Source organism: Sceloporus occidentalis, unplaced genomic scaffold (genome assembly GCF_023333645.1).
Source record: "Sceloporus occidentalis isolate IW3139 unplaced genomic scaffold, rSceOcc1.0.p SCAF_192, whole genome shotgun sequence".
Lineage (NCBI taxonomy): Eukaryota > Metazoa > Chordata > Lepidosauria > Squamata > Phrynosomatidae > Sceloporus > Sceloporus occidentalis.
In genome coordinates, this window is record NW_028317172.1 from 952,160 (window position 1) to 972,001 (window position 19,842).

The 19,842-nt window shown below is 39.6% G+C and overlaps 1 protein-coding gene across 5 annotated transcripts in view; it reads right to left on the reverse strand.

Moving 5' to 3' along the window:
- Positions 1 to 19,842, reverse strand: part of LOC149278375 (peripheral plasma membrane protein CASK-like) — a 140,850-nt gene that overhangs the window by 1,028 nt on the left and 119,980 nt on the right. For 3 of the 5 annotated variants that reach the window (XM_089502052.1, XM_089502050.1, XM_089502047.1), the window contains 4 exons: positions 5,189 to 5,269; positions 5,017 to 5,097; positions 4,372 to 4,574; positions 2,959 to 3,042 (listed from right to left, as the gene is read on the reverse strand). In XM_089502052.1, the coding sequence (XP_089358178.1) occupies positions 2,959 to 3,042; positions 4,372 to 4,574; positions 5,017 to 5,097; positions 5,189 to 5,269 (449 nt within the window). The remainder of the gene's footprint in view (positions 1 to 2,958; positions 3,043 to 4,371; positions 4,575 to 5,016; positions 5,098 to 5,188; positions 5,270 to 19,842) is intronic. The other 2 variants (XM_089502051.1, XM_089502048.1) reach the window with 1 other exon arrangement.

A 19,842-nucleotide genomic window follows, 5' to 3' on the forward strand; every position in this document is an offset into this window, starting at 1 on the left:
CTTATAATGCAGTTGTGTGAGATGTATGTAAATTTGTGTCAATTATGTGATTTCATTTTTATTTTTAATAATGATAAGTTTTTTTGTAGAGTTCGTACTAGAGGACTGCACTGGGAGGCGGGTCCCACCAAAAAACTTGCGGGCGGTCTTGCTGGGGTTGCGGGCAGGAGGTCAGGCACTGTACTTGCGGGTCCCGGCGGTCCCGCAAGGCTGCCTTCGCGCTGCTCCCTTACAGTCAAGTGATGTGAAGTCACTTCCCGTGACTCCGCCTTGTTCCTGGGCAGAGCACGAGAAGAGACGCTGTGAGGGAGCAACTCGGGGGCAGCCTTGCGGGACTACGCGGGAAATCTGCAGTTCAGGAAAGGAGGTGGGTGGGATTGGCCACAAATGTGGTGGGAGTGGAACACCCACATTGCGGGAGTGGGCAAAAAATCAGCAGGAGCGGGATTAAAAAAGCAGAATGCTACACTGCTACTCTCATGTACACATTATAGAAAATAAAAGCTCTAATAGGGAAACAGTTTGCTGTAAGAAAAGTAACGTGATGGCAGCACAAGGTCAGCACGTTAAGCTAAGTGTCGCTAGTTTTTACTAAATTTCTCATTCTAAATTTTCAGCTAATCATCCAACTATGATATCAAAAGAAAGCTCTATCTCTCCTTGAAAAAAACAATATATAATTTACATGGGTACACTATTCATAGGAAAGGAGAATAATCGGTAAACCGACATACCGCAAAAATGGCAAAATTGCTCTGGGACTTGAGGTACCAAAAACCCCTGGTATTGAAGGGGTTAAATGGGGCAGTTACGACACATAACAAACATACATTAATACATACAGAGGCCATCTAACCTTATGGTACTTTTACACAAAGCCCCTGGCAGGAATAGTGGGCTTTTGAGGACCCTGGTCATGAGCTTACAAACTTGGATTCGCTAACGCAACATACCATTGAAACACAGGAGTGATGGTAGCTGACAAAGGGCCTCTGTACGCCTATCAAGATATTCCATTAAACTCAGCTGCAATAGTTATTTCCAACACCATCATCCTACTCACTATATTTTTGCTCTATTTCACGTTATTTTAATGAACAAAATTGACTTTTTGACTGCAAACTTTAGAACGGTAGTATTATAACACACACACACATAATATATATATATATATATATATACACACATACACACAGGCTGTATTGACTTGTTTTTCTCTTTTCCTTCTATATATATTTAATTGCTTAAAGGATAAGAGATTGTGTTTTTTATTTTAATACTCATGTACCCAGTTTTTCTACAGAATAGTCCAGAGTTGACGGGGAAAAAAGTTGCTAAATGTCAACCTTGAGAAGTAACATAGGTTTGTAAAGTGCAGAGAAGGTGGGGGTGGGGGTGGGGGCAAACAACATAACATCGCAGAATTTTATAATGAGGGCTGGCGGGTAAAAAAACGCTATTATGCTGGAAATTTGCTTGAATATAATATAAATAAATATAGATGATGTGTCTTTCTTTGAGTCTCATCAAGGAGGGAGAAAATAAGATGCATCACACTGAGCTGGAGACAGACAGAAATCCTCAGCAGGGTACAGTTGCCCGAGGCTAAGAGGATTCTTGATTTTCATTATGAGACTTTCAGAAAAATATAAAATACAACCTTCAAGATGTTCCCAGTGTTCATTAGCATAACCAGCAACTATGAGACAAATGCATAGGCAAGTTTGCCTTTCAAGGAGCATGAAAAATATTTAGTTTTTAAATAATAAGAACATGGACACTTTATTGTGGGATAAACAGTGGCTACTATGTGGGTGTAAATTCAAATGTTCGTTCTAACATTGATCTAAGTATGAAATCCTTTAATAATACCCACAAATGGGAATGTTAAAAATTTCAAATTAAGTAGACCAGAGAAGTCTGGTTTTTGCATAGAATTAGTCAAATATATTTATACTAGATTATATTGACAGTTTTAAAGGATATTAAATGTTGAAAGAATACAGTCAGATCGGCTTGCAGTTCTATACATGCATCTACAGAGACCTGTATAATACTTTTCAAAATGAAAACTAATTTAGAACTTAAGAGCAATTAAAAAAACAAAAAAACAATAGTTACGGCAACAATCGAAGAAGCGTCTATAGGAAATCTATGGATATATATATAGAATATATAAATTTGGGTTTTTATAGTGTTCAGGTCCTCTCTGGTACTTACGGGCAATTTTCTGCACCATCGTGGAAGCTTAGCAAAATATGCAAATGTATAGGTAAAAGGAAAAGAAAAACTTGTGACTCAGGAAAGCAAAAAAGAATGAAAACTAATAAGAAATAAACATGAATAACAAAATAAAATGAAATGGAGGCTTGATACTACAGACACTTAGTGCACACTTTTGTGGAAGCTAGTGGCGCATGATGTATGTATAATATCAAATATTACACTATTGTACAGAACATTGGAAAACGCTATGAAAACATGCTACCTACAAACCAATGTTATCAGCAGATGTTAAGTTGGCATTAAGCTTCCATGCATACTGTGAGATCTATTAAATCTCGTGTATGAAAATGTACAAGAAATCTGCCGCTTTTCAATACAAATAGAATATTTGTAATTATTTTCATTGAAATCCTGGGCAGAATTAAATGGAGAAAAAAAAATCAGAAGTAACAATAAGCTATCCTTTCAGAATGTAAAGGGAGAAAAACAGGTTAACAGTATAGACTCAGATTTATTACCGGTAATTTGGACAAAATGTCTCTACTATTGCAGCCTATGAGAAGAAATGTATAACATCTAAAGCTGTATCGATCAAAGATGTCTAACAGCATGAGGAATTTGGAAGAGTTAATGACGACTTTATATTTTGTGGTTAGTTCCTTTGGTTCAAGTAATCTGTATGTTTTAAATATGTACCAAAAGTAGTGTTTTTGTTGTGCAAAACTTCCTTACCTCACTGATGCTTGGGGTAATTGTAGGTGCAGCAATGAAGACGACAAACGGAGCAAACTCAGCTGTTCTCAGGACCTTCAATGCCTGTAGGTAACAGTGAATTCCATATAGGTAAATAATGAAATGTGACACCAAAAAAGGGTTTTGTAAAACTTCCAGCTATATTGGGAAATCTGAAAGGACTGAAAGTTGTATTGTTACAAGTTTATAAGTTCAGCTATGACTCTCCAGAAGATTAAATTCTATAGATCACACTGGAAGTGAAATGCAGTGACGTTAGATCAGGGTAGTGACTGAGCAGTGTAAAAACATTATATGACTGACAACAGGGGCAGCTTCAAGGTTTGCAAGAAGAGGACGTTTACACAACCTAAATAAAATCTTCAATGGTAAAATACAATACTGTATACAGCACTGGATTTTATGCTCATGGGACTTTGCATTGATGCACACAAATCAGGGCCGGACTGAGAATGAAAAGCAGCCCTGGAAATATTTGGACACCAGTCCCATATACTTTGTTTGGTCGAGCTCATGTGCCTACATGGCACAGGAGGGACGTAACTAGAAACCACAGGATCCCTGTGTGAAAATCCCCCCGGGGATCCCCAGCTTCATAGGCAACATGTCCCAGCGACATTTGCCCCCAAACAGCTTGTCTGTCCAACCTTTGTCCCGTAGCAGCCTGCTTGTGCCCCCACTGCTCCTGAAACATCCTGCCTGAAACATCCTTCTGCACCCTCTTACCTCATCTGTATATTTCTCTGGTCTGGAGGATGGCTGAACAGCACTGATAACAGACCCTGTCTGTGCAGCCTGATGACAGGTTGTGCGAGTATAAGAAATAAAATGTACCTGCACGTGTGACATTTGGTGACCGCTGGTCTTAAAGTGCCAGAGCCACCTATTCATCCCTAGCCCAGCCCTGTTTGGGAGCACTATCTGAGCATGTGTGCCAGGACCAGACTGGCCTTGTGGGAAATTGGGAGATGTCTATGCAGCCCCCAACGTGGGCCCACAAGCTTACCGCTGTGGAGTTCACACACTGCGCAAGGAAACGTTTCTCACCGGGGAAGCAGGAATCTGGACGGGAAAAGAGAACGTTTCCTTGCACAGCGTGCAAGAGCCACTGTGATAGGCTGTGGGCCTGCGGTGGGGCTGTATAGACATCTCCCGTCTCCATGATACAACAATGGTAGCAGATGTGTGAATCAACTTTCCAGAGAAGGAAGGAAACGCTAAGACAGTAAATACATTCAATTAAGGCAGGTATGAATCTAAAGTCTGGCTGACCTAGTTCAGCTCCAAATACTGGGTTGGTTACTTAGTACATTACGTGCGTGTGCCTATGCTTAAGGATCCAAGCTACACACAAATGCACTAAAGGTAATGTTAGTCAGTTGTATTACATACCTGAGGTTCTACATCAAGTATTGCAATAAGTCCCTGTTCGTGTATCTTCCGTATCGTTTCCAGTTTAGTCCCATACATAGCATCCTCATGACTGCCGTACTCCAGGTATTCGTTGCTGGATATATCTTGCATCATTTGGTCGTGTGATACAAAGTAGTAATTTTTCCCATTTTCTTCATCTTTCTTTGGAGGTCTAGTTGTATCTGCAATTTTATACAAATTGGGTTGACATTAACATTTAAACTCAATGATAGTTACAAAAATGACCACCAAATAAACACTTAATTAAGACATATTTATCCTTAAGTGAACATGTTTCAAGGAGAAACAGTCTATGAAAAACCCAGGACACATCCCTAAGGGATTTTGAGGCAGGGATGGGATGAGACAGTGCAGTAAATTATAAGAGGTAAAAAGAGCATGGAAATATATACATTTCTAGGGTAAAATCCTAAACGTTGAGCAGTCGCCATTGAGTGCTCCTACTGATTGCTCCACGTGCTATGAACAGAATTGTTAATAATTATGGCCTGCTGCGTAACGGCGAGACCTCCACTGGAAAGAGTTAGACATTAAAAGTACCATCTGTCATAAACGATCACTACACACTATTTGAAATTTTAAAGTGTTAGACCTTTTACTTACGTGGAATGGGATATGCAAATCGGTCAGGATGCTTCGTAATTAAAGTATTCTTTATGTGCCTTCTGCCAACACCATGTGCACCTAATTTTAAATAAAACAAACAGCTGCATTACTTTAATATCTTGTGGCAAAATGGGAAAATGCACTTTTTCTATATGTATTAAAACGTTACCTAATAGGACTAGTGTTTTCCTTTTGAATGCTGGCAGTTTCACTACTTCTTCATAAGTGACAAGGTCTAATTGATCAAAGACTAAAAATTAAGAAAAAAAATACATGGTTAACATTTACATTTTCAACCACAGTGCAACATGGTATAACAACTCTGTATTAAACCATGACTGCTGGTACAACAAATCACAAAATTATTTGCAAATGCAGACTTCAATGAGGCATTAGCCATTACAATGGAAACTAAGCGACTTTTCAAGCAACTAATGAACATGCAAGTAAAATACATGCTCATATTGCTGTTTCTATGAACTGTGTGGTCTAACATGCATGAAGTTATAAGAGAAGGATCTGTGAGTGTCATGCTACTTGGAAAAATAGTTTGATCCTTTATTTTAGAACAGTGGTTTTCCCCATTACTGTACAGATCAGCTGAGCTACATCTCTACATGACTGGTCCATTTATCTATTAATGAATTGAAAATAGAAAATAAGGAAGAAAAAAACCCGCTGCTACCGGAAATGGAAAAAAATTGTTCATCTGGTTATATCATTCAACTACTAAATCACATTCCTTAGTAATGAGCAGAAAACCACAGTTCCAAAAAAAGTTAAACATGACTAGTGTGAAAGTGAACACACACATACCTTTTAACAATGGAATAAGATACACAGTAGAAAATTAACTTTTGACTCTACTGACAATATGGTGTTCTGGGGTATATGAGAGAAAGCTGTCAGATATTGAAGTCCATAATGGAGATGTTACCCCAAAATCAAAGGAGAATAAATCTTTTTTCCTAACCAAGAGTATTTAACTCTGTCTCTGCTAGTGCTGCTAAAAATGTAAATAAATATAAATAATAAAACAAGTAATAAAAACCCTGCTTAATTGATGTTGTAAATTAATGGGAGTAGCGGCACCCAGTCTTATGGACCAATCAGTAGTTAAACACAGATGTTTTTGCCATTTACCACTCAGTTCAAAAGGGAGGTCAATTCCTATTGGGAGGACTAGAACGTTCCTCTAAAAGGACACTCCAGCCACCATACGCATATGATAGCTGTGTGGCCCTTTTATAAATGAACGGGAAATGCAGAATTTCCTTTACATGTATTGGCCCCTTCCACCTCCAACTGCCATGCAGGAGAGGCGTTTCGCTGAACACATCTTCCTGCCAGTCAGCTCCAGCACTGACTCAGACTGCTGTAGGTGAGGGTCTGTTAAGACCTCCATAGGCACGCTTGGAATGTGCTCCAAGTGATGTCAATGGAAGTGCTTTCAAGAAGCAAATCAGTACAAGAATCGGACCACAGAGAAGCAGGGCTGCTGCAGGGCTGCAGATTCTATGTTTTTTCCCCCTATTTTCAAAGAATGCATATGAAAGTAGTCAGAGTACTTTAATATGCAATATTCTTTAGATGAGGTGTCTGGGACAATAATATTACAAGGCATCATTACGTTACTGCAGAATATGGTAATGATTTTTAAACAAAATGTTACACACTAAATTAAGCATGGTAAGTATGGTAACAGGTGTGTCATATACTGTATTTATAAGGGTACTTTATGTAAACTCATTTTTACAGTATTTGCTAATTGCTAGAGAGAGGGAATGATTTGTGGTCTATCCACGCAAACGCATACAGTTTATCTGTATTCTCATCACTCATTCCAACTGGAAGTCCTTGAATACTCCAGAAGGCCAACTGGCCTGAAAAATCTTTTAGATCTCTAGATTGTAAGCAAGGACCTATTTACCTAATGCATCGGTTTGTCATAGTCCATCTATTCTAGTCTCGTCATTCCCCTTGAATATATGTAATGTAAAAGGTGCTGTGGAAATTGTTGGCGCTATAAAAACCAATGATAAAACTGCTACTACTACTACTAATGTACAAGTTTCTCTCTTTGTTTACATTTCAACCAAATAGGGGTACACAGATCATTAGAAGTCTCATGAGACGAAGATATGCATACACATACCATATGTTTATATTTGTTAAAATATGAAAATTTCAATGTAACTTTTTACTTGCATAATAAATCATGCTTCGCTTAGGTTTGCATTTTTTGGCCCAGTACTACATATGACATTGAATGGACATCTGTACTGCCTCAAATATTAATAATGTGCATTTACAATTTATTCATAGCTGCGACTGTTATGCACCAAATATAATAGCTGTTCATAAATCAATAGTTCTACACAAATCAAAGATAAGCTGTTAACTCATCACGTGAATCAAAGTGGTCTAAGAATATTCACAGAAAGCATGTTGTGTGTTAGAGGTATAAATTGAAATTACCATGGTTACAATTTGTAAACAAAAAAAGATAAATGAGGACAATCATTAGCACGTTATATTATCAGAAACAATAAAAACTACAGGCCATCATTTTAGCGTGCGTCATTAGCGAGGTCCATACCACTTGTAATGGTCCCTTTAGCAATGGTGAGGTTTCTCAATGTGGAATAATGGTTCACAAGACCCTAATATCAGAAATGTTCTTTAAAGTCTCATGTCTCAGAGATCACCATTTTACAAATGTAACGTAAAACAGACATCACTGACACAAACTGGTGGCATGAATTTTTAAAACTATGTTTCATCGATTATTGTAGAAACAAAGTAAACATTGAGTTTCTAAACTGAATAAATCACAAACAGGCACTAGTGGATAATAAGAGGGAAAAAAATAAGAAAACCACTGCAGTAAATTATCAATGTTAGTAAATTAAATACATAAAAAATAGAATATTAAGAAAACAGGTACACTACAGAATACAGACAAGGGATAGTAGGGGTAGGTAAGAGGGGTGTTAAACTGAGTATGTGTAAATGTACATGGAGACATTTGATTAATCTCTGACTTATCAGTTATGGTGAGAGTCCCCACATCCTTGCACTCACGGAGGGATTTTGCATTTGCATGGTATCCTTTACTCCTCCAATACTTGGATAGAAATAAATGTTCTCTGGTTTGCAACATCAGCTCCAGCAAGAGTTCAAAGAGGGTTTAAATAAGCCACCAGGCATGCACAAAAACCTCAATCATGTCATTGTAGAAAACAGGGTGCGAGAACATCGTAAAGTATAACATGCACTGCAGCTTCTTCTAAAAAAAAATGCTCTTCTTCGGCTAAAATTTTTTTATTTAAAGGACTTTAATGCACATTAATATTTGATGGTGGGGGAATGGAGTGTCTCCTTAACGAAAAGCTGCCTGACCAGCAGAGGTACAGGGACAGGAAAACTCTTCGGAACCCCATTAAAATATGCTCTCAAACATTTTCAACTTAATGAATGACAAAGTAAAAACAGCTGGGCTACATGTACCATAAACACGCATTGCCTAACATGTTCTGTCCTGTTATGGTAAACAAGGAACTGGTTCAATCATGGGCTGTAACTAGAGGAAGAAGCAACTTATACAAACTATACCTGGTGGTATGCCTCTTGCTTAGGTGAATAATGAAAATAAGTGAGGGAAACGCTATGTCTCACTGATGTCTGGGGAAAAAACTGAATACAAACAGCCCTAAATCAGGACAGTCACTTAAAAAGCAATATACATGAAATTGAAGAAGACATACTGTTGATTAAAATAACTGTCAGACAGGATACTTACAATACACTTCGGACTTAGGGCAGTAAAGCTCATTGTGTACTTTTGCACCAGCCCAACTCATTTATTTTAAGTGTCAATTATAGCATGTTACAATGAAATAAAATGCAGGCAATATGGCCCAAAGGACAAAAAGTGATGTGCATACAGATAAATGTTGTTTTGGTAAAGATTGGGATTGTAAGGAAGATTTGTTATGAATATTTAACCGTTTGTACATTTAAATTATATCATTTTAAATAGATAGACACTCTTGTGTACCCTGGTGAGAAAAATGGATATATCCGAATTACTTAGATTCCAACTGAAGGTCTCGAAAGCATATTCAACGATCCATAATTTTCTACCTTGGCCCAATAAAAGATTGTTTTATTGGGCCTAGTAATTAATATGATGATGATGGGTCTGACTGCTGGGCATTTTAAAAAGGGTGAAGAAAAAAGATCAAAACTAGACAGTACCATAAGAATCTGATTGGTTCAGAAGAAAAAACATTTGGACTGACAAGGTGGCCAGCAAAGCCAATAGTGCTTTCAAGTAGGGCACGTATTGCACATTATATGTACATATGTATACATAATTAAGTTTAATTACTGGCATGAGCATAATTTTGGCCTCTGAAGTTCAGAGGGGCCCTTTTCTCAACCGCCTCCAAAGCCACTTGGTGTACTAGTGGGCCATTTAAAGAGATTTGATGCTTCTGCCTTTATTTATGATCACAAAAGCACAAGGTGTTTTCTATTAAATCACAAGTTAATTGTTGTACAAATCTGGCAACTTATGTTCCACAACCAAACAAAAACAAAACACATCTATGGATGGAAGTGGTTGCCCTTTTTACAACTTTTTATGTTCTGACCCACCTCCGAAAAAAAACGGAGCAGAAAAATAGATCAAGTTGAGAGCTATTTGTTACTTGTAAAATCTAAACCAAACCAAAACCACAGACTATCCCAACAGTGGGACTTCACAAACTCTCAGTGGTATAAAATCTTGCATTTAGCTTCTCTAGTGGGATTTTATAGCACTTGTTGATGGGTTACAGAGCATGGCACTGCAATTACACAAATTGGAAGTGAAAGTATATTTTGAGAATTTGCACATTTAGTCCAGGCCAGCTATCTCCTTGTTACCTTTAAAGTGTTGTCTGCCACTATTTGTATGCCACTATTTTTCAATAAGAAAATACAAGCTGACATCACTTGCAGGCTGACTGGCTACAACCAGGGGAACATGAGGTCAACACTTGATTTAAAAAACAAACAAGTCATTGAACAACATTAAGGGCATAACCTCGATAATGTCACATCTACTGCAGAGTAGGGCTGAAACAACTAATCGATAAAATCGATAATGAAAATGCTCTGAAAAACTCCTCTCCTTATATAATCCGACCTCAAGCAGAGATCGGATTATAACACTAGAATCCAGATCCCACGCAACGCTGCAGGGGACCTGGATTCCCCTCACTGTCGGCCGGTCTCTCACTTCCGTCTCTCTCCCCCTCCCATACACCGCTCTGCCTCTCTCCCGACTCCGTTACTGACAGACACTTTCACTGCAGCTTCATAGAAGCCTCAGCGTAAGTGAAAGGGCAGTAACGGAGGCTGTCTGTGCGCATCACGCAGACCCCCACCGGCTGACAGAGAATCATCCTCTCTGTCTGCATCGCACAGACAGCCTCCGTTACTGCCGTCCACTTACGCTGAGGCTTCTATGAAGCTGCAGTGAAAGTGCCTGTCAGTAACTGAGACGGGTAGAGAGGCAGAGCGGTGTATGGGAGGGGGGAGGAGTCAGAGTGGTGTATGGGAGGGGGGAGGAGGCAAAGTGGTGTATGGGAGGGGGAGGAGGCAAAGGGATGTATGGGAGGGGGAGGAGCCCGTGATGTATGGGAGGGGGAGGAGCCACAGTGGAGTATGGAAGGGGGAGGAGCCAGAGTGGTGTATGGGAGGGGGAGGAGCATATCGATATTAGGCATATCAGGGGGGCATAAAACATATCTGGGGGTAAAAGGTATATCAGGGGGCTCAGTGGCATATAGGCATATCGATATTAGGCATATCAGGGGGGCATAAAACATATCTGGGGTAAAAGGTATATCAGGGGGCTCAGTTGCATATCACTGGCATATAAGGAGTATAAGGCATATCAGGGGCACAGTGGCACAGTGGCATATCAGGGGGGCACAGTGGAATCTGGCATATAAGAGGTATAAGGCATATATGGGGGCAGAGTGGCAAGCTGGGGGTCAGATGTGCATAACCGGGGGCAGTTTGGTAAATAAAAAAAAATTTAAACAAGGCTTTTTTCTCATAGTTTTTATTAAATATGAAAAATTGTTAACATATGAATTAATATTTACTAATAACTTTGTATTAAAACCTAGTTTGAGAAACGCTGTTTGGGTTCTTGTAGCTTTTATTATTATGTCAGTAAAATAAGAAGGTGAATAGAGAGGCCATTGCAATAAAGAGATGAAAGTGTAAATTGTACGTTTTTTATTACATTATTTTAAATCAGATTAATCGAAAAAATAATCGGCCAACTAATCGATTATTAAAATAATCGTTAGTTGCAGCCCTACTGCAGAGAATAGGACACAACATTATCTTAAGAGTTTGGTAGTGGCCCTGTGTTTTTGTGGGCAATAACAAATGATCCACATGAAGAGATAAAATTTGCTTTTAACGTGAATCATTCTTGCAGTTAGAGCAAATCGTTCACACAATCTTTGGTTATATCTAAAAGTCATACCTATGCTTTAGAAGATGATTGCAAGGCAAGCCACAAAGACATTCAAATGAGTGTTATCACGCTGGGGAAGATTAAATGATAAGTTGAAAGTTGATGAGCTATAAATTACACCACTTGAAATATTTCCATGTGGCAAGTTCAATTTTAACAAGTACATGTTATGAAAATCCTGTCATTTACTTTTCTAATATCCATATGTTTCACTGGCATGCATTCCCTGTAATTTCATGAAATATCCTAATAATTAAAATGTATGAGGAATCACTAAGCATGCTTTTTGCTGCACTGCTTTATCAGTTCTATAGGGATATGTAAAAAGTAACTGTACAACGCACCTGTACATCCATTGAGGATAACTAGGCATGCCCTTCCAGTTTCAAACATGCTGTGGGTTTTCCTGGGATATTTCATGCTTTACCTCTATACCCAAACATTTTCACTCACACTTCAAGGAGAATAAAAGATTCTCAGGCTCACGCAGTCTGGAGCAGACTCTATAATGATGTAATGATTCCTAATGGTTGATTGTTACTAATTTATCCAAGCGGTTGAATTAAAGAACTAATTAAGCACCCGCAAGTTAAAGAGAATCTGGCGCTACTTCTAAATTCATTAATTAAAACTACCCGAACTTTTTTTTTTGTATACCAGAGTAGATGGTTTGGAGCTTTTTAGTTTAATAGCTCATCTCATGGAAGACAAGATCTGTGTTTAAATGCGGCACAACCTCAGCTAATACATTTCTTGTCGCTCCCTTCTTCCAACACTCTTACAAAGGCTCCCTCTGAACCAATCAAAAACTATCCAGAACTTAATAGGAGAGAGAGATAACAATGGAGAGGAATAAACATCCAGATCTTCATAACAGATTTTTATATGACTGGTTCCACTATTTACACACACTTAATATATATATAAATTTGTAACCACTATTGAATGGGTTCATTTTAGCACACAGAAAAGATCCGCAATGAAGATTCCATGGGGATCAGTTTTTTAAAAACATGGTCAAGCCTGAGTCATGTGCAGAATACACTCAAGCAAATGTATTTGTTTTAGTCAAAGCAAACTGCTATTGATTAAATCCTGTAGCCAGGGCCGGCCGAAGACTTAACGCCGCCTGGGGCGAAGTTTAAAACGCCGCCCCCCCCCCGCCGACGCCGGGGGGGGGGGGGGGCGGCATTTTAAACTTCGCCGACGGCATAATCTACGACCCCCCCCCGGTACTTACCTTTAAACAGTCCTGCGGCGAGTCTCCCTGCTCTGCCACGGTGCCGGCTTGTAATGCTGAGCGCCGGAAATTGACGTCACTTCCGGCGCTCTGCATTACAAGCCGGGACCGAACAGGGAGACTCGCCGCAGAGGAGAGAGAGAGAGGGGCGCCGAGCGGGTAAGCTAAAACCACTCGGTGCCCCTCTCTCTCTCCTCCGCTTCAAAAAAAAAAAGCGCTTGGGGCGGCAAAGTGCCGCCCCTTCTAAAGTGCCGCCTGGGGCAATTGCCCCAGTCTGCCCCATTATAGGGCCGGCCCTGCCTGTAGCGTTAAGACTAAAAAGCCAACGGCATTTCTCTTTCAGCATAAAGATGCCTTTTCAGTTCTTCATTCTCCTACCTACCTCTAGCTTAATACAAAAAAGTATATATATAGTAAATATATTGTATCTGTTTCAGCACCATATCTCTCTCTCTCTCTCTCTCTCTCTATATATATATATATCTCTATCTCTATCTATCTATATATATATATATCTCTCTCTCTCTCTCTATTTATATATATATATTACAAGCCCTGCTAGCAGCCCTAGCTTCATGCACCCCAAATATTTATGATGTTTTATTTCAAAATATAACCACAGTAAATCATTGTTAGAATTAAACACTAAATGTCATGTTTAGACAAGGAACTTAAAGGATTTAACTGAATTAAAACTGCAAAGCACAACCACTCAATGAAAGAAATGGATCGCACATAAAGCAGAATAATGAGTAGGAGGTGAAATGAGAATCTAGGCTATTTTACTGGAAGGAATAAAATAAAACAGTGGTAAACGATGTACGATATAGTCAGGATATTATGGAATGCTACAATTTGTATTTTTTTAGTTGCTAAAGAAAGGATGGAATCAGTAAAAAAGCAAAAATACAAGCATTGTTACTTGACAGGTTACTTACATGCACAGAGGCCATTGGGAGGTAGACGGCATGAAAAATGTACAGGGGGTCATTGAGATATGGCTTGCAATATATACGTAAAATAAAAATTATATGCACAAATAATTCTGAACACAAGGCAAATATATCACATTGACACATGACAGAGATCCCACATTTCTTTTAACTCACAGATCTGTACACAGTCTTTAAATAACCATTCTAAATGTGCTGAAATACTTAATATGCGCATATTAACAAGATATAAAATATAAATACACATATTCCGAGCAAGTTCTACAAATGAAGCTAAATGCTTCAAAAGCGTTATGGAATATGTTTAAGAGGCAATTTATATTACTCCTTAAAAGGACAAACTATCTACAAACCTTCAAAATAAATACACAAATAAAAAACAAGTGAAGGATGATTGGGCAGGGGAGCACATGAAAGCAGGTACATGCGACGTGGTTCTGTCTGTTCTCATGAACTCATCTTTAAGTCCATATTAAATGTAGACCATTCAAAAGAGTGCAGAGGAGATGGTGGTAGAACAGAACAATGACTTTTTCCTTCAAATATGAGGCACTCATCAGAATCCTCACCCTAAACTATTTGCCTTGCAGGATATGTGTTCACCTTGGGTAAGAATTTCAAGGTCCCTTTCAAAAGGGAGCACTTTGGCTACTGGATCCTGCCAATCACCAGCACCAAAACATGGATGGAACTGCAGAGATGGTCTCGTGCTGCAGTGTTTTAACAAGGCAAGTAGTTTTTATTTTTTATCTCCCAAGTGAAAAAAAAAAATATTTTAAAGTAGTAAATTGGCTGTTTGTAGCAGTAGGCTGTCCCTTTAATTCCCTGGATGGCAATGAGATTGATATTTATCTCATGTGGGCATTGAAGTGTCCTAGAGACACGACAGGCAAGCTCTTCTTTTTCTATGAACAGGCTTAAAGCATTATGCCCTTAAGTAGGACTATTCCTTTGATTCCAAGACAGCATGTTTTAAATCAGAAATGGTATACGGTTACGTTTCTTGTCCTTACCGCTGAGTGCTGTTACTAGGGCTAATTGTATAAGGGAAACGATAGTCATGTTCATACAAGAGCTTAAGGAAAATCAGCCACAGAAGTAAACATCTGTAAAACCCTTGCTTTAAAGTGATCTTTCCTTTCAGCAAGAAAATCGCTGAGGAACCAGGTACTAGTTTTGCCATAGTGATATTTTGTTGCATATAATTAGATAGCTTGGTTAGTTTTGATTGTGTAGGTAAGAATGACACCAATTAATAAACTGCAGCTATGACAGTTTTTAGGCATAGGGTATTTACTGCTGGGCTAAGGACCATTTTTGTGTTAAATATAGCAACCCTGATGTGCCTTATAATTCCTGTTTACAACAATAAACAGCACAGTGTGGAAGTGGATGGTAGAAAATTTCACAGCCAGGATGAAAAACAAAAGGAAAATAATGCTACTGAAAAGCATCAAGATTACATAAACACATAACAAGCACTGAACCGCTCAGGCAAGTCCGCTGTCTGTCGGGGTTCTATTCACTAAACATGAAAGTGGTCAGGACAGTTGTGTTTCAGTTCCTTAGCTTTACTGTTCACTTTAAAGGCCCAAACTACAGTGAGTTTCTCACTATTTGAGTTATACTGTATTTGTGTAAGACAATTCCCCCCCTCAGAGCAAATGATCAGAAAAATATCCCTTGTCTTATATTTCTGCTGGGGCTTCTATGACTGAGCGCCAGCATGATCTTTGGTTGATCTACCGTAGAAGCCCCAGCAGATGTACCGGGCAGCAGCAGAGGTTGTCCGCGTGCATCATGCAGACATTACCCGCCTGCCCCCACTAGACAGAGTGGCATTTAGGGAGGTATAAGGCATATCTGGGGGGCAGTGGCATATAATGGATGTAAGGCATATTGGGGGTGCAGATGTGCATAATGGTGGGGTTGGCAAATAAAAAAGGAAATGCATTTTTCTCAATTATAGTTTTTATACATATGCAAAAATTGAAAATTGTTTACCTGCAAATTAATATTTACTATTACTATTATTCCTATTCTGGCTTTTTTTTCTAAATTAATATTCAAATTTTGGGGGGTCATCTTAATACGATACCATTTACATGGCCAGCTCAGCCTTTTACTGGAGAAAGTTAATGAGTTAAAACCCAGACTTTCCTAAGAACTATCCTCTTAGTGAGTAGACCACAATGTGTGTTCTATGTTGACTGGAAAATTTGGAAAAAAAAAAAACCACACACACACAGCCCCCCCCCCCAACTACTGTGTACCCTGGATAAATTTTGCCAAGTATAAGCTATATAAAGTGATTTTTTTTTTTAAACTTTGGATTGGTTTGTTTCAACTCTTGCTAACTATAATTATAAACCATTAACAATTCTAATTCATCTTTTCCTAGAGCAATTTCTGTTGAATTAAATCAATGTAACATTTCTAATTTGTCACAAGCTGCATTACATGAACGCTAGACCTGCAGAAACGGAAAGCATTAGTCTTCATTTAGCAATTTAGCACTTGTTTGAAAGGGCCAAGGGATTAAATTTAAAAACAGAGCAAAATTACCATTATAAATACCCTTGACTACATTGTATACCATGTTCATTTACTCAACCCCATATTAACACCAATGCAATTTAGAGCACATATATCAGATATACCGTATTGGCTCGATTATAGGCCGCACCCTAAAAGTTAGGTGCTTTTTTAAAGAAAAAAATTGATTCTTAGTGTAATAGATATGCTGCCACTCTGTCCCCCACCCCGAGATATGCTGCCACTCTGTCCCCTAGATGTGCCCCCCCTTAGACTTACCAGTGCAGACTCCCGGGTGTCTTGCGGGGGACATCTACGCAATATGCGTATACAACCTCCGCTGCCGGCACGTCTGTACGATGTGCTTTTACAATCTCCCTTGCCGGGACTCCCCCCATGCCGGCACTCCCACCGTGGAAAGTGCTGGCAGGGGTGGCTGTCTCGGCGTATCGGAGAGTAGGATGCAGGTCTCCTGCAGCGCTGCGGGGGATCTGTATCCTAACTCTGCTGCCTGCCCGGCACCCGGAACTGCTTGTCCCAGGCATCGGACAATACGAATTGAACATTCCTGCGCTAAACCCCGAATATAGGCCACACCCCTACTTTAAGTCTTTAAAGTGGGGGTGTGGCCTATATTCGGGCAAATACGGTATTTATAGATATATTATCTGTATCCCTTCTCAACCCTATGGGTGGTAAGTGTCTTCCTCCTCCTGGGAATTTGAGGGTCCTGCACATTATCTTAGCTGTTCCTACCACTGCACTCTTCTGCACAGACTGTGCTGATTATGTCCCTGGAATCTGTTCGAACAACTCTCCCAGATTAGGAGTCACAGCGCAGAGTGCTCCTATGACCACTGGGACTACTTTGGACATCTTCTCATAGTTGCTTTTTCCTGATGTTGCCGCCACTTGGCACCACTACATCTATCACCAACACTGTCCCCTGGTCCTTGCCTACCACCAGGACTTGGGAGGGTTTAGCCCATACTCTCTGCAGATTTCACTGTACACAATGCCAGTTACTTGGTTGTGCCGTTCAGTGGACACTGGCCCTGTGAGCATCTTACACCCAGCCACTACGCGTTGGACTTTCTCAGAAGCCTCCCCACATAAACTGCACCTTGGTTCCTGTCTGGTGCGGTAGATATCTGCCTCTATGGTACTGGTGCTTAGTGCCTGCTCCTGTACTGCCATTATCAGTGCCTCAGAACTGTCCAGCCACTGGTAGGCTTTTCCAATGTCAGCCACTTGTCCGCTTTTCCAATGTCAGCCACTTGTCCGCTATTTGTTGATGGTACATCACATGCAGGGTCTTTGCTTGCCATGGTACTTCCTCTAGCCTATGCAGAACAGCAACGGGGACAGTGCATCACCTTGGTATATGCCACAATTGGTCAATTGTGCTAGGTGTCTTGTGTTGACTTCCAGACTCCCATTGAGTTTATGAGGAGAGTGGTTAGTGTCCTGTTGACTTTGTTTAACTTCAAGCATTCACAAATGCATGGCACTGAGTCATAGGCTTTCCTATAGTCAATCCAGGCTGTGCTCAGATTGGTCTGCCTAGAGTCTTGGGCAACTGCTCTGTTGATGAGAAACCAAACCAATGCTTGGAGCTTATGGTATTGTTCCCAATGCCCTTCTGAGCTGTGCTAATGTACTTGCCCATGTGGTCCTGTAGCTTGGCGACTATGATGCCTGATAGGACTTTCCATGTTGTGTTATTGGCAGGTAGTTGGAGGGTGTTTTACCCTTATGATTGTCTTTCATGATCGGCACTGTTCTTCCTAGTGTTAGCCAGTCCAGGTGGGAGCCTGTTGCTAGCAGTTGGTTCATCTGTGCTGCATTGATGTACTGCTGCTAGTTTCTTCAGCAAGTAGGTTTGGACCACATCTGACTCGCTGTTGGATATCTGCTATTTATGTCTATAGTGTATCTCTTTAGTTAGGTAGCCAGTGCTGTGAGCCGTTTTTAGCTGTCTCTAAGGCTTCAGATGGAGTTAAGCCCTTCTATTTTCCAAGTAGGCAAGTCTTGTACTTAACCCTCACACCCTTCTGTAGTTCTGACTATGGTAGTAGTAGCTAACAGACATGTACCTGCACAACATGAGAACTTTTCCTATGGTGATCATATGTCATGGGAGGTGCAGTTAACAACAAATAAGTTGGTGTAGTGTAGGCCACCACAAACCCAGTCTATAACTACAATTCCTGTGAAGTTCAGCTAGCAATATTACTGCTAATCATTATTGTAGATGCAGTCTACGATTGTGACTAGCAATGCGTGCTCAACATCATGGGAGTTGCAGTCAAGAAATATTAATGTTGTGTAGTGTAGCTCTGTAATGCAAAGCAAACATTTTGAGGCATTATAAAAGACTGTGGTTAGAAGAAGTAAAACAGGATATAAAGGCTTGGAAGCAAAATAAGACATGGTACATAAGATATGATACTTCTCCAAGAGTTGCGCTTACATTAGGCACTGAAACTGCTGTTATAACATTTCTCATAAATCATGAGAAGTGCATTCCACAGCAGCTGTTGTACTAATCCATGATGATATCAAAGTTAACCTTTGGCACTCCAGTTGTTGAGTACTCACATTTCGATAAAGTACCAGACTGGCTGAGAGTGTAGTCTCAACAACTGAAGTATTAAATGACCCAAGCTGCAATACATGTATGAAATAAACTACTTTGTATCTGCAGCATGCAAACTGTGTCTCTGCTCATGCAGGGACTCTGCGCCTGTGAAGGAACAGCTGCAAGAGTTAAGGGAGAAGGCAAGCTAGAGGAAACGGAACCGAGCAGACCAAATCACTCTGACAGCAGGGAGGGGTAGAAAATGAAAAGCTTTTTTGCTGCACTCCCTTGCCTACCAGGTGTTTATTCTGCTCTCTATGTATAGTTAACACACTCTTAACCTCTGAATTTCCAGGGGAGTCCAAATACCCCCCCATCCGGATACACATTACTGTATCACAGTACTTAACACTCAGATGATTTTTTTTTGCAACCGAATTTCACTCTTATGTGTGCCAATTATTGTATTTTCCCAATGACTACTGTCAATGTCAAACTGCTCCCCTGTTTGTATGTAGTATGGAATTGTTTTTCCCCTGTGGCATCTGTGTTTTTCCACAGATACCATTACTTAATGTTTTAGACTCCCCTCTATGTCACAGTCTGTTGTGTTTGCAGGAAACCTCTAAATACCTTGGGTAATATTGTTTTTTGTTTTTTTTTCTTTTATTTTCAGTAATTACCAAATTCAAAAAAAAACAAGCTGATCATGAATTGAAAGTAGCACAGTAGAAAACATAACACCGAAATAAATATGAAAGCAGTGGCCATTAATTGGGTTAATGAAGCCAATTAACATGTGCAGAGCTGTTGAAGGAGTAGAACAGAAGCATTGTTTGGAATAATGCTTTGCGTACATCAGATTTTTTAATGAAATTTAGAATGAACCTAACAAAATACGTTTGTGTAAACTCCATCATGTAAATCTCAGAAACTACTACAATTTCTAAAGGGTTAAAAAGGCAACACA